Below are 14,120 nucleotides of genomic sequence, written 5' to 3' on the forward strand. Positions count from 1 at the left end.
AATCCACAAATTAATATCCAAAGAAAAACAGCAATTTGAATATAAATAAATTATGACTGCCAAATAATTTTAACCACAATGTGCTAAATAATAATGATGATACATGGGCTCTGAACATTTCCATTTTTGTTTTCAAATTAACAATGTAAACAAGACTCCAATCTGGTGATATAGCTTAGCATAGTATTAGGTAGCATGTTCGATTAAGGATTCAAAATCATCCAAGAGCTCCTATTTTTCCAAGAGCTCCTATTTTTCCAAGAGCAGTTGAATCAACTTTACATGTAGTAATGAAAATAAGATCACACTATTCCTGTGGCTGCAGAAATATCACTATTATGCCTGTGTCTACCTTTTGGCTACTTCTACTAGAGGCCATTTTATTTGAAAAATAAAGCAATCAACTTTTTGAGAATTTCCTCTTATTTCAAACTAGAGGCTGAGAGCATGAATTTGTGCATGGTTGGGGTCCAGCTGGTGGGGGCAGGGAAGGGCCATGGGCAGTTGGCCGGCCGGCCCAACCCCAATCGAGGGCAGGGCCAGCCAGTGGGAGGGGCCACAGGTGGCCACACCCTGGTCGAACTCCTGGTTGAGGGGACAATTTGCATATTAGCCTTTTATTATATAGGATTGGAAATCTTAAACCATGGTCATGTTTTAAACTATTTTCTGGGAATTAATGACACCTATGATGTTTAGCTAAAATCACTGCTCTCTACCCTTCCCACTCTCTTGAACTGTAATGTTGATGAGATGGTAGGCCAATCTAAAAACTTTTAATACTTGTTAGACCTGCTTGCTGATGAAATAAGGATGAAGATATTAGCAGCAATTCTATGACCTTCCAAACTTTCTAGTCCAATGGTAATACAAGCATGTAAAAGATCTAAAATATAGACCAGGAAAGCTAACATAACTTCATTATTCATATCTAGTCTTATTGTTTTTTCATAAACACTTTAAATAACTATTGAGTGCTGTGAAACTGAAAAACAAACAAAAAACTCAAAGTATTTTAAATCACAGAAAGATGGGAAAAACTTGGAGATCAAATTCATTTCAACTCTTTCTCATTGAAAATATAACATCTATAAAATATAGTCTTCTATCTAAATTCAAAATCTGATCAAGGTTTGTTTACAAAGTATATTATTCTGTGAATTATCTGTATAATTGTAAATAAAATGTAGCTATCAAGAACAGCTTAAACACCAACAAACAAGCCTAAATCCTGTTTATTATACAGGGGTGGGCAAAAGTAGGTTTATAGTTGTGAATATACAAAACAGTTTATTCTTGTATTATTATTTATTAATTATTGTATTATTTATTTGTATTACAAGTATAAACCTACTTTTGCCCATGCCTGTATATTTGGGGAGAAAGTTGTCTCCACTTACTATTTTAAGGAAAAATTAAACAACTATGGAAGAAACCAAAGTAAGGGTATTATTCACATTAAAATATACAATTCTATCCTCATAATAACCAAGACTTCATAATAACCAAGACCTCAAATACCAGTCTTAGTGACTCATATTAATTTAATTGTGACATTAGCTTTTATAATCATAGATGTAAAAAAGCCCACTGTGTTCCAAACATAATTATCACTCCAGCATCTCATTTCATGAAATTATTAAATTAAAATGAGAGCCTCTGTACAAATTTGTATTTGATTAGTATCACTTACTTGAGAACACTGAATAATTTAAGAGCTGTTTAAGTAAAAGGAACACAAAAAGGACACTTCTGAGACATGCTGGATGGATCCTAAATTCTCCAGAATGGTTACAAAGCGGGCATACCTTCCAGGTGAAGCCACAGCAACCGCCCCTTCACCCTCACGACAGAGGCCACACAGAGCTCTCCTGGATTCCTGGGGTTTACGGCTTCAAGCTTCATGTTCTTTGTGAAACCCCGGCTGAATGATGTCTGAAAGAGAGAAATGACACTGAGCCATTGGTACCACAGCAAGACAGCGCACAGCAACAAAGCTGGCCAACTGAGGAAGCAGACATGCACACAGGCACACGCATACGCACAGACCTTATTTATCAGACGAGCAGGCTGTTCCCATGTTTGTCTTTCCCACCTCTCATGGAGAAAGAACCATGCCTTCTTCATTTGTATCCTAGAAATTAGAGCTCTGCTTGGCACATAGCAGGTGCCTAATAATATGTGTTGAATGAGTGAGAGGATGAACACATGATCTCTTTCCAGCCACATATGCATCCTTACTTCTACAGATTCACTGAGATGCTAATCATTTCTTCTACTTCCCTAGATGCCTCACCAAGATCAGATCCTGGCACATTTGAGGTGTTAAGGACAGAGATCAAGTCTCTACCTTGAAGAGTGTCCTTGCGCGTGTCTCTCAGTGCAGGTGTACTGGTGATGAATTCCCAGAGTTTTCCTTTATCTGAAATTATCTTAATTTTTCCTTTCTGTTTTTTGCTTATTTTTATTTACTTTCTATATTCACATTTCAAAAATTTATATATAGAAAAATTCACTCTTTTTGGTGCAGTGCTCTACGAGGGCAAGGCTGTTAGGAGAACATATGCAGTCATATGGCCACAACCACAGTGGAGATACTGAGCAGTCCCTTCACCCCCAAAACCCCTTGCACTGGCCTTTCGGTAATCATTTCCTCCCAAGCTCCTGATACCTGGACCACTGATCTGTTTTCTGCTCCTATAATGCCACCTTTTCCATAATGTCATATAAGTGAAATCATATACTACGTAGCCTTTGAGTCTGGCTTCTTTCACTAAGCAAACGGTATTTGAGCACCACTCACGCTATTGCATGAATCTGTAATTTATTCTGAGTAAATTACTGCTGAGTAGTTTATGTAGATGTACCACAGTTTGTCCATCATTTACCAGTTGCAAGACATTTGAGTGGTTTACAATTTTTGGTGATTGTGAATAAAGCCACTATAAACATTTAAGCACATGTTGTTGTGTGAACACTAATATATTAGTCAGCTCCGGCTGCCATAAAATACCACAGACCTGGTAGCTTAAAGAACAGAAATCTATTTTCTCACACTTCTGGGGACTGGAAGTCTGAGAACAGAGTGTCAGTGGAGTCAGTGGCATGCAAATGGCAGTCTTCTCCTTGTGTCTCCACCTGTTCTTTCCTCCAAGCTTGTGGTGTGTGCTCTTCTTATCGGGACACTGGATTAAGGCCCACCATATGACCTAATTTTACCTTAATTACCTCTTTAAAGACTCTAACTCCAAATACAGTCACATTCTAAGGTTAGGCCTTTAAAGCATGAATTTTGGAGGGACATAATGCAGCCTATAACACTGTTTTCATTTCTCTAGACACAGGATTGCTGGACCATATGGTAAATCTATAATAATAAAAGCATAATATGTTAATTAGACTGGACAGCCAAATGACCTTCTGGACATCTTTCCAGACGATCTTCCAGATGAAGCCGGGGCTGCGAGGGCCGAGCCCCTTGCACTAATTTCATGCATCGGGCCTCTAGTGTACATATGTTTCTAAAAAACTGCCCCAAAAAACTGCCCAATTATTTTTGAATATATCATTTTGCATTCCCATCAGCAGTGTATACAGTTCCAGTTGCTAAACATCCTCCCAACTGATACTGCCAGTTTTTCAAATTTTAGCCATTCTTATAGGTAAGTCTAGTGGCATCTCACTGTGGCTTTAACATGTGTTTTCCCTATGACTAATGACACTGAGAAGTTTTCACTTTTGTCATTAGTATATCTTCTTTGTTGAAGTGTATTATTATTTTTTAAAATATATTCTTATTGATTTCAAAGAGGAAGGGAGAAGGAGAGAGAGAGAAACATCAATGCTGAGAGAGAATCACTGATCAGTTGCACACCCCCTACTGGGGATAGAGCCCACAACCCAGGCATGTGCCCTTGACCAGAATCAAACCTGCACCCTTCATCCTCAGGCCAATGCTCTATCCACTGAGCCAAACAGGCTAGGGTGAAGAGTGTTGTTTTTACTTTCATTCTTGAAGTATATTTTTACTGGATATAGAATTGTAATTATTTTTTCTTGCAGCACTCTAAGGAAGTTAGTTCACACTCTTTTGGCCTCTGTTGTTTCTGATGAAAAGTTTGTTATTATTCAAACTGTCTTCCTCTATTTGAAATGTATTATTTTTCTCTGGACACTTTCAAGAGTTTTTTCTCAATGTTTATTGGTTATCAGCAATTTGACTATGTTGGGTTTCTTTGTATTTATGCTGCTTGGGGCTCATTAAGATTCCTGAAGCTGTAAATTTAGATCTTTCAGCTGCTTTGTTAATTAGGAATCACTATTTCTTCATATATTTTTTTCCTTCCACTTCTGGGTCTCCAGTTCACATGAGATTTTCCCTCAGATGCTCGAGATTCTCTTCATCTTCCTCCCAACCCCATGCCAACTTTTTTCTCTGTTCTTCAGATAGAATAATTTCTGTTTTCCATATCATAAACTCTTTCCTTGCTCATATCTATTCTGCTATTAAGCCCTTTCAATGAATTTGCTTATTTCAGATATTGTATTTGTCAGTTTTAGAGTTTCCCTTTTTTATACTTCTACTTCTGTTTTGGCACTTCTTATCTTTTCATTCATTAGAAGAATATTTTCCTTAACATCAATGCTTCTAAAACTTTAGAGGGTATCAAAATCACTTGGAAAGCCTTTAAAAACATAGGACTGCTGGGCCTCATCCTAAAGTCTGTGATTCAGTTTATTTGAAGTAAGACAATTTGTATTTCCAACACGGTGACGCTGAAGGAGCTGGCCTTCGGACCACACTTTGGGATCCAGTGCTTTCCACTACTGAGCTTAGTTATAATAGGGACTTTAAAATACTTGACTGCTACCAACATCTGAGTCATTTTGGATTTGGTCTCTGTTCATTGTCTTTTCTACTGAAAATGAGTCAGATTTTCCTATTTCTTCATGTGTTGAGCAAGTTTGGATTGAAACAGGGGTGGGCAAACTTTTTGACTCAAGGGCCACAATGGGTTCTTAAACTGGACCGGAGGGCCGGAACAAAAGCATGGATGGAGTGTTTGTGTGAACTAATATAAATTCAAAGTAAACATCATTACATAAAAGGGTACGGTCTTTTTTTTTTTTTTTTTTTTTTTTAGTTTTATTCATTTCAAATGGGCCAGATCTGGCCCGTGGGCCGTAGTTTGCCCACGGCTGGATTGAAATCTGGATGTTTTAAATGTTATGTCATAGGAACCCTGGATTGTGGCATATTACTCCCAAGAGTGCTGATTTTTCTGTTATAGCAAGCAATTAACTTGGTTGGTCTCAAACTACACACTTGTCTCTTGAGAAGCAGCTCAGATCTTAACTCACTTCTTTCATCCTTAACCCACTAGGCTGCTTGGAGTTTTCCTGGCAAATACATGGTTCAAGGATTTATACCCAGAATTTGTGGTTCCTCCTCCTGGCTCTCCCCTGTTTGTGATGCCTCTTACTTTCCAGTAGCTGTGGTTTCCTAAATTCTGTTATTGTGTTCTTATAATCACTTATAATCACTGTTTTAGTCATCTCATATGTTGTCACCTGTGGCTGACCTCAGGCCACTCATCTGAAAATTTGGGGATGATCACCCCACGGTCTTCTTTTTACTAAACACCTGCCTCCCTACCCCCAGTATCTGCCTGCTTTTGTTCCTGTTCCACATCCTGCAGTAGCTATTTTCATTCTGCCCAGTGTTTAGTTGCTCTCTGTAAGAGGATGGATTCAGTATGAGCTTAGCCATTACTGGAAGCAAAATTCACTTTTAAATAAATGTGATATACAAATTTCCAATCATCCATTTCTATAAATTTTAACCAGATATGACAATACCACATAAATATATATGTTTCAAAATATACAAACTGAGATAAACAAGTTCCTGTAAGTAACAGATTACATCTCTTTGTTACTGATGGAAGGAAACCAAGGTAACTCACATTTACATGTCTTTTTATATAAGTTAAGTTGAAATGAAAGTCTATCTCTATGTAAACAGAACAAAATTATCCAATGTATGTTAAGAGACCAATTTCCTTGGAAATAAGAATCAAAACTACTCTATCTGGGCTATTTTCCTACAAACCATCCTAACTTATCCACACATATTATGTATTGAGCTTCTTTCTGATAATACAACTTGATAGGCTGGCTGCCTGTAAAGTCTCTAAATAAGTTAAAATGCCATTTATCCTACTTAATAAGGGAAAGCTACAACCATATAACCTCTGTTTGAGGGTATTTATAAAGGATCAATGGCAAAACCGTTACCTGTGAGTTTATTTTACGAAGCATTTGGCCATGTCAATCCATTTCAGAACTGCCTGTGATTGTTAAACATCCTCAGGGAAATGTCATCCATGTATCCACTTCTAAACTACCTCTCCTCTGCTATACATGAGATGTATGATTAAAAAATGAACTCATAGTAAGCATACTGAAGAGCACTGTAGCAAGCAACTAAAATTCAGCAAAGTACCAGTAATGCAACTCATATGTCAACAGGCAGATAACAATCCTGTCGATTAAATAAATGAGGAGGCAGAAAAAAGGGGTCATATTTGTAACAAGTGCATCCCTAATAAATACACCAATGTATTTCCTAGAACAGATGTAATCTGGGTGGCTAAATCCTAAAAGCTCAGAGGCCACCTGGGGATGTGGCTACTTGCTCCACTATTAAAATGCATTTGGACAACAGCTGCCTGAATGGGGGCAGAGGACAGATAAAAAGAAGCCTTGGTCTCGCAGAAAAAACTCCTCCTTAAATACAGGACTAGGGGACATGGGAGGATTTCCTTCCCAAAGCTGAAGAATCAAGGAAGGATTTTTATTCTTTTCAGGCAGAAAGCACAAAGTTAAGGGGTTTGAGGATAAGATGACGTGTTTCCATGATCCTGAATGAAAGGCCAGAAGGCCAGTAGATTTGTCACAAGTGACGTCAACGTGGTAAAAAGGTTACTAAAACCGCATTGGACTTCATAAGCCTTGAGTGATAACCGGCTGCTATCCTCAGGGTGGCATGATTACACAGCTGCCCCCTTCAAACCACCTAAACACTCACCATGCAGTTCTTTCAACTACAGAAGAACTGCCTTTGTGCAAAGGCTATGGTCACCCAAGTAGAAAGTCCATTTAATCATTTATAAAGCTTTGATTTCCACTCTGCCACTGATTTGTTTCTGTATTTAGGAGTACAAGTTGACCCAGTAATCAACCTACTTAATTCTCCAAAATCTGTTTTTGACTTATGCTCAGTATTGAATTTCTCTCTATTAAGTCAACCCTTTCCTCCTCTAAATTTTCATATTCTGTTACCTTGCAGAACAAATTATAGGGAGGGCGGCAATGAATCAGCAGCAATAGAAGCTCGTGTCTAGAAAACAAGTCTGTGATTCTGGAGCACTCTGCACTTAGTATCTGCAGTCCTCAGCTGGTAGACCACGTCTTTTCTCAGCACAAGGAATTAGCTTCATCATGAAATATGTGTTCAACACGCTAAACTATACATTTATGCGTCATTCTTAAATCAGAGATACTAATCTATGTCTCTTTTCATAGTTCCCCAGGGTTGATGAAATACAAATGAATAATTTATAAACTACTCAATACAACCAACTCTGATAACTAAGCAAATACATACATGTATGAGCACACACACACACACACACACACACACACACACAGCTATTTTATTTGTCACAAAAATCCTATTACTATGCCAATAAGTTCTATTTGAATAAGGTAGGGGCTTAAAGTAAGCACAGCAAAGTACAAAATTGTTGGACTAGCACCCTAGCAAAATAATCTAATGCAAAAAATTAAGATCATATTTTAAAAATATTCCTCAGGTACAGAGAATCTCCTATTGATGGCTTATCAATGTTATACCCCACAGTCACCAATAGCTATGCATAGCAGGTGCACAGCTATTGGTGGCACAGTTTGTCCTCCCTCTTCTACAGTATGGAGTCATGGCTGGGGAACTAGCCAGGCATCTCCTAGCCTCATTCATGGTGCAGATGAATGGCTGGTTCTCACTGAGTGAAAGGGAACAGAGTACCATGTGTCAGTATCGGCTACACTGCTTAGAACTAGGGCTATCTTCTCCTGGACTTCTCTCCTTATCTGCTCTCCAGATTCAGGGGCTGAAACAAAAACATATCTAGCTCAAGGCTCACCACAATGAGAAGAATCAGCTAGAAATCCAGTACATCCAGGACCCTTCCCTCAGTGAGAACTAAATTTATAACATGTTTCAGCCACTATACCTTCAGTAATCAATTTGTTACTATCTCCCAGAATTACTCTAATAGACAAGCTGGAAGGAGGACTTTTCAAAACTGTGAAAGTTTTGGGATTCCATAGAACACAGCAGCACTCTACTCTTGCTCAATAAATAGAAAACAATTTATGGTGAGCAACAGCTATGGTAAAAGGAGTAGCAAGAAACAAGCGTCTTACATTTTTGAAGCAGAAAGGAGGTGCTTCTTCCGTTCCATGCTGCTTGTGATAATCGGCCCAGTCGAAGTCCTGGCCGGAATAACCTGTGCAGAACAGAACGTGGGCAACATTAATCAGGCTAAACACTGACAGTGAACAGCTTTACAGTCTCACTAATTAAAATAACGAGGGGTGCAAGGATAGGCTCCCCAAAGGTGAAGCCTCTTCTTAAGCCTGACAGCACATCGGATTTTATGAGGGTTGAATGAAATATTTTGAAAAATGTGAAGTACTACATACAGGTAAGGTGCACCATTATTATCAGAATGCGGTGCCCAAAACCAGGTAAAGATACGGTGGAATTGACCCACACCAGCGCATGACAATGGGTAGATCTGTTCTGGAGAAAAACAGATGATATTGAGGGAGGGGTTTGAGAAACAACTATTCATATATACTAAATTTAATGAGATACAGATCTTACCAAAGTGGTTTTTCCTTTCTTTATTCATTTGATTTTGGGGGGAGGGTACACTTATAAAATATATATCCACCATAGCCACCGCAACAAGATGTGGGGAAGGTGAGAGAGGAAAACAGGTCTAACTTATAAAATAAGAACAGCACGGAGTGCATGGCTCATCTAGACGGGAATACATCTTACTGTGCACACCAGTGGCGGCGAACCTACAGCACGCGTCAGAGGTGACACGCGAACTCATTCTTTTGGTTGATTTTTCTTTGTTAAATGGCATTTAAATATATAAAATAAATATCAAAAATATATGTCTTTGTTTTACTATGGTTGCAAATATCAAAACATTTCTATATGTGACACGGCACCAGAGTTAAGTTAGGGTTTTTCAAAATGCTGACACACGGAGCTCAAAAGGTTCGCCATCACTGCACTATACTCTTCATTTAGTGTTCTCCCTTTATTGGTTCAAGTGAATGTAAAATACATTTAAGTATATTTTTCATGCAAAAGAGATTGGAAATATTTCTTTTCCCACATATCGTCATAAATTTATACCTGTAAATTCACTTAACATGGGGACTTGAGTTCCTAAATCCCACAGTTGCAGAGTAATGACAGGAATTCTTTACTAAAGAAACTCAATATACCAGTTGCCTCCTACCTCCGTCTGTACTCACAAGTACAAAATAATGTTCTTTTCATTAAGTCAGCACAATTTACCCAACTTTTCCTAAATTGGAAGGATTAACCAAGAAGGCAGCTGTCCTCCTCTGGCCCAGGGACTGGCCCTTGACCCTCCCATGCGCTGCTCCCCATCAGTGGCAGAGGTACCCCCTTCCTTGTAAGACATCCCTCTCATTCAATGAAGACGGACAAGTCCTCACTTCTTTCCCATAAGGAGATAAGAAGTCTCAGAGTTTTGAGGTGCTATGTACTCTTTCTAGCTGGTTCTGAACAGGGCCAGCACATCTTCCAGCTGCCTTTCCCCCACCGCTTTCCAGAACCGCCCCTCCCGCCAGAGGCTCTTGCAGCAGACGTTTCTGGAAGGGATCAAACCAACTTTCTTCTGAATATTCATAAGCAAAATAAAACGTGTGCTAAACAAGGTAATGCAAGTTCCTGTGCAATTACTATAACCTGCCACTTGAAGAGTAGTCGTCTGTCTGGAACTGTTTTGGGTCAAACACTCACATTAATGTATAAGAAAAGGAGAATTCCAACTGGCGAGAAGTTACCTAACAGTACGAAGGGTCCTGAACCAGAAGGGAGACTGATTTTAGATCCAGTTCTTCCAGGAACTAGATGAATCAAGGTAAAAGTCAATTAAACTTTCTATGCAACAAACTTTATCTACTACTTCAAAAAATAAGGAGACGATCTTATAAAGTTCCCTCTAGCCTGCTGCATTCCACGACTCAGAACCACCACTGCTAATAGTTCACTGTTGCTGCTTTGGATTTTTTTCCTTTCCTCTGTGCTTAATGTCCTTTTCTTCTCCCAGGAGAAACGTGTGGCAGGGCTGACAAACAGAGGTTATGTGACAAGGCATTCCCTAGCTGAGCTCTCAATTGAACAGCTGAAGACAAGATGATCCCCTACAACAGGACCCGATTTGTTTCGTGGTGTGGCCAGTCGACTGTTACAAAGTCAAGATCTCCTCTGTTCCATCTCTTCCCTACACTTCTGCTGCTTCCTTACTTAATTTTGTGAATGAGGAAACCTCATCAAGATCATAGGGGAAGAGAAAAATTAGGAAAACTGTATATAAGTCGTAAACTATGTTCTGAGATAACATGAAATCTAGGTATTTTTTAAAATATATTTTTATTGATTTCAGAGAGGAAGGGAGAGGGAGAGAGAGAGATAGAAACATCAATGATGAGAGAGAATCATTGACTGGCCGCCTCCTGCACACCCCACACTGGGGATCAAGCCCACAACCCAGGCATGTGCCCTGACTGGGAATCGAACCATGACCTATTGGTTCATAGGTCAATGCTCAACCACTGAGCCACGCCAGTTGGGTGAAATGTAGGTATTCTTTATGGTCAATGTCTGTTCAGATAAAATTTTCAACTTAGAAATCGCCTCTACTTCTACAGACAGACATTTAGCAGGGTTCTCTAGAATTCGGTTCCTAATCGCCAAACTCCAATGGACTTCAACCCCCTCCATAAAATGCTATGTTTCATGGTTTCTTGGACCAACATTCAATCCTCTACAACCAGTCTACAGGACTCTATGGGGAGCCATTTTTAATCTAATAATTTCAAGGGATAACCACGTCTTGCTGAGTACATAAGCCTACCACTAGAACTCCCTCCTTTCCCTGAACATTTGAACAGCCAAGACTTCTCCTCCTCCTCCTCTTAGAGACCTTTATTCACTTCATCACTTAAAATTCTTTTCCTTTGGGTTGATAATGAGCTCTCTTTGTAAGGCGGTTTTGTGACAGCTCAGAAAATAACTGCTACATAAAAACAAATTGCTGTGGCTTGTATAATAGAGACAACAGGGGTCAATTATACTCATTAATCAACAAAGACAGAACAAGAAGTACTAGGGCTTAACTGCAGCCAGGAAAACATGTTTTAAACCCGGGAGAGAGGGTAATAGCAGAGGGGAAAAGAAAATGAAGGCAAATCAAAACCCCTCAGGCTATTAAAATTTGCAGCAAGTTGCCATAGGAGACTGTTGAACCGCAACCACTAGAGTTATTTCAGCTTTTATTAGTGTTTATTCTGAATGAAGTTCCAACTGTTTCAGGTCCAAAAGGGAACAGGTCGATGACCCATTTCCATATGACACAAATTAATTGACATAAAGCAGCTCCACTTGCAAACATTGCTATTGGCAGTGCAAGTAGACAATGCTTTTAAAAAAACAATTTGGCAGTAAAAATGTTCATGGACTTTGACACAATTTCATTTCTAGGAATTTATCCCATAAAAACAAACCTAAAACTACAAAAAAAAATGTTATACATTAAGATATAATGGCATTATTATTGATAATACTAACTGGGGGGTGGGGGGGGGGTGACTTTGTATCCAAATAGAGAAAATGATTTGAAACTTATCCAAGTCCATGGAAAGTCATGCAGACATGAAACTGCACAGTCTATTTTTTTAAAAAAGTCATGATAAATGATTGTTATAGTTTTATTTTATTTTTTATTACATATATTTTTATTGATTTCAGAGAGGAAGGGAGAGGGAGAGAGAGATAGAAACATCAACGATGAGAGAGAATCATTGATCGGCTGCCTCCTACACACTTCTTACTGGAGATTGGGCCTGCAACTCGCGCATGTGCCCTTGACCTTCCGGAATTGAACCCAGGACCCTTCAGTCCACAGGCCGACGCTCTATCCACTGAGCCAAACTGACTAGGGTGATTGCTATGATTTTAAATGAAAATATTGGTATAAGCATACACACACTTATCTAATTTATATTAAAAATACGCAAAAAAGAAAAGAAAAGCCTAGTGGTAAATATCAAAATAATTAACTGGGTGGTGGGATTCCTGGATACTTTTTTCTTCTACCTCTTTGCACTTTACAAGCTTTCACTAACGATCATGAGCTACTTCAATAATAAAAATTATTTGAAAGGGTAACATCTTTGCTCTATTTTAAAAGCTCATCAAGGCGCTGGTCAATCAATCAAGGGTTGATTCAGTTCGTGACTGCCTCCCCACAGATGTCCTCTCACTTCTGGTGTGCTAACAGATTCCTGATGGTTCCAATTCCCACAGGAAGTCAGATCTCTCCCCAGTACCAGCAATCGAACTGGGACAACCCTGAGAACTGAGACAATCATGGTGGTCAGACCTGTAGCCAGTGATTTGGGATGGAGGAGAGGGGAGGGTTACAAAAATATTTCCCTTTAATAAAAGACACGACAGGAATAAGGGCTGCTTTTCTATGCTCGGTGGATATGAAAACAACTGTACAGTCTTAATAAAAAATAAAAACAGCAAAAGAATATCATGTTTGCCATCTCCCTGATTGGCAAAATGAAAAAACAGTAATCCCACACTATAATGACTGTTGGGAAGCAGATACTTTTATTCTGGTTGGTATCTAGCTTGATTAACTATTGCAGGTGTCAATTTGGTAACAAGTGCCAAATTTTTAAGAAGGTGTCTACTTCTCCACTCTAGCCATTTGTTCATTTACATATTCATTCATTTAGAAATATTTAGTAAGTGTATGCTATACGCCAGGCAGGGTTTTAATACTAGGAATACAGAAATGAACAAAACCCACAAAAACCCTTACTTCACAAGCTTACATTTCAGTGAGAGGGGACAGATTATACACAAGTATAAAAAGTCAGGTGATCACAAGTGCTAGAGAGAGAAAGTGGACAAGAGGCGTAGGAAGGGCTGCATCAAGGGAGGCCTTAAGGAGAAGCTGAAATGTAGAGGAATGGTGGAAGCGAACCATGTGCCAGGCGGAAGGACGGGCAAAAGCAAAATTCTAACAAAAGATTGCAAGTTATAAAAAGATAATGTAATAAAATGTCAATTTTCCTAAGTTAATCTAGAAATCCAGTGCAATTGTGATTGATATTAAAGAGGGCAGCCAAACAGACCACCTCAAAATGCACCAGCTGAGTCAGGGCTGAGGAAGGGGAAGAGTGTGACCAGCAGAGGGCACAGTGAGCGCAACGTCCTTTGGAGGGATGTGCCTGCCCCATGGTCCAGGAAGGGCAAGGTGGCCACAGTGAGGGAGCTGACTGGGCAACATCTTAGGAGATGAGGCCTTGCAGGCTGTTTCCAGGACCAGGACTCTACCATTGAGTGAGGTCTGAGCAGACAGAGGAGGAACAAGTGTGATTTACAGTTTAATAAGATCAGGGCGACTACTGTGTTGAGAGTAAACTGAGGGATGCAGGAGGCCACTGCAAGTAACCCAGGTGAGATTTAAAGGAGCCCTGAACCCAGGAGGTGCTGATGAGGTGTGATCAGATCCCAAAAATGTCAACAGGATTCACAATGGATTAGACATGGGGTGTCAGAAATAGAGAGGCCAGGATGCCTCGGTTCTCAGTTCTATCTGTAATGCTCTATTTCACTTTTTAAAAATCTGAATCAAATATGGCAAAATGTTACAGCTCACTCATGGTGGCAGGTCCATGGGAGTGGGTTTATTTCCTGTCCTTTC

At 39.3% G+C, this 14,120-nt stretch overlaps 1 protein-coding gene across 1 annotated transcript in view; it reads right to left on the reverse strand.

The window, feature by feature from the left end:
- Nucleotides 1–14,120, reverse strand: part of SFMBT2 (Scm like with four mbt domains 2) — a 219,919-nt gene that overhangs the window by 47,493 nt on the left and 158,306 nt on the right. The window contains exons 10-11 of the mRNA XM_081091132.1: nt 8,491–8,573; nt 1,809–1,935 (exon numbers count right to left, since the gene is read on the reverse strand). Coding sequence (XP_080947258.1) covers nt 1,809–1,935; nt 8,491–8,573 — 210 coding nt within the window. The remainder of the gene's footprint in view (nt 1–1,808; nt 1,936–8,490; nt 8,574–14,120) is intronic.

This window comes from Myotis nattereri (assembly GCF_964212035.1).
Source record: "Myotis nattereri genome assembly, chromosome: 1".
In the NCBI taxonomy this organism is placed as follows: domain Eukaryota; kingdom Metazoa; phylum Chordata; class Mammalia; order Chiroptera; family Vespertilionidae; genus Myotis; species Myotis nattereri.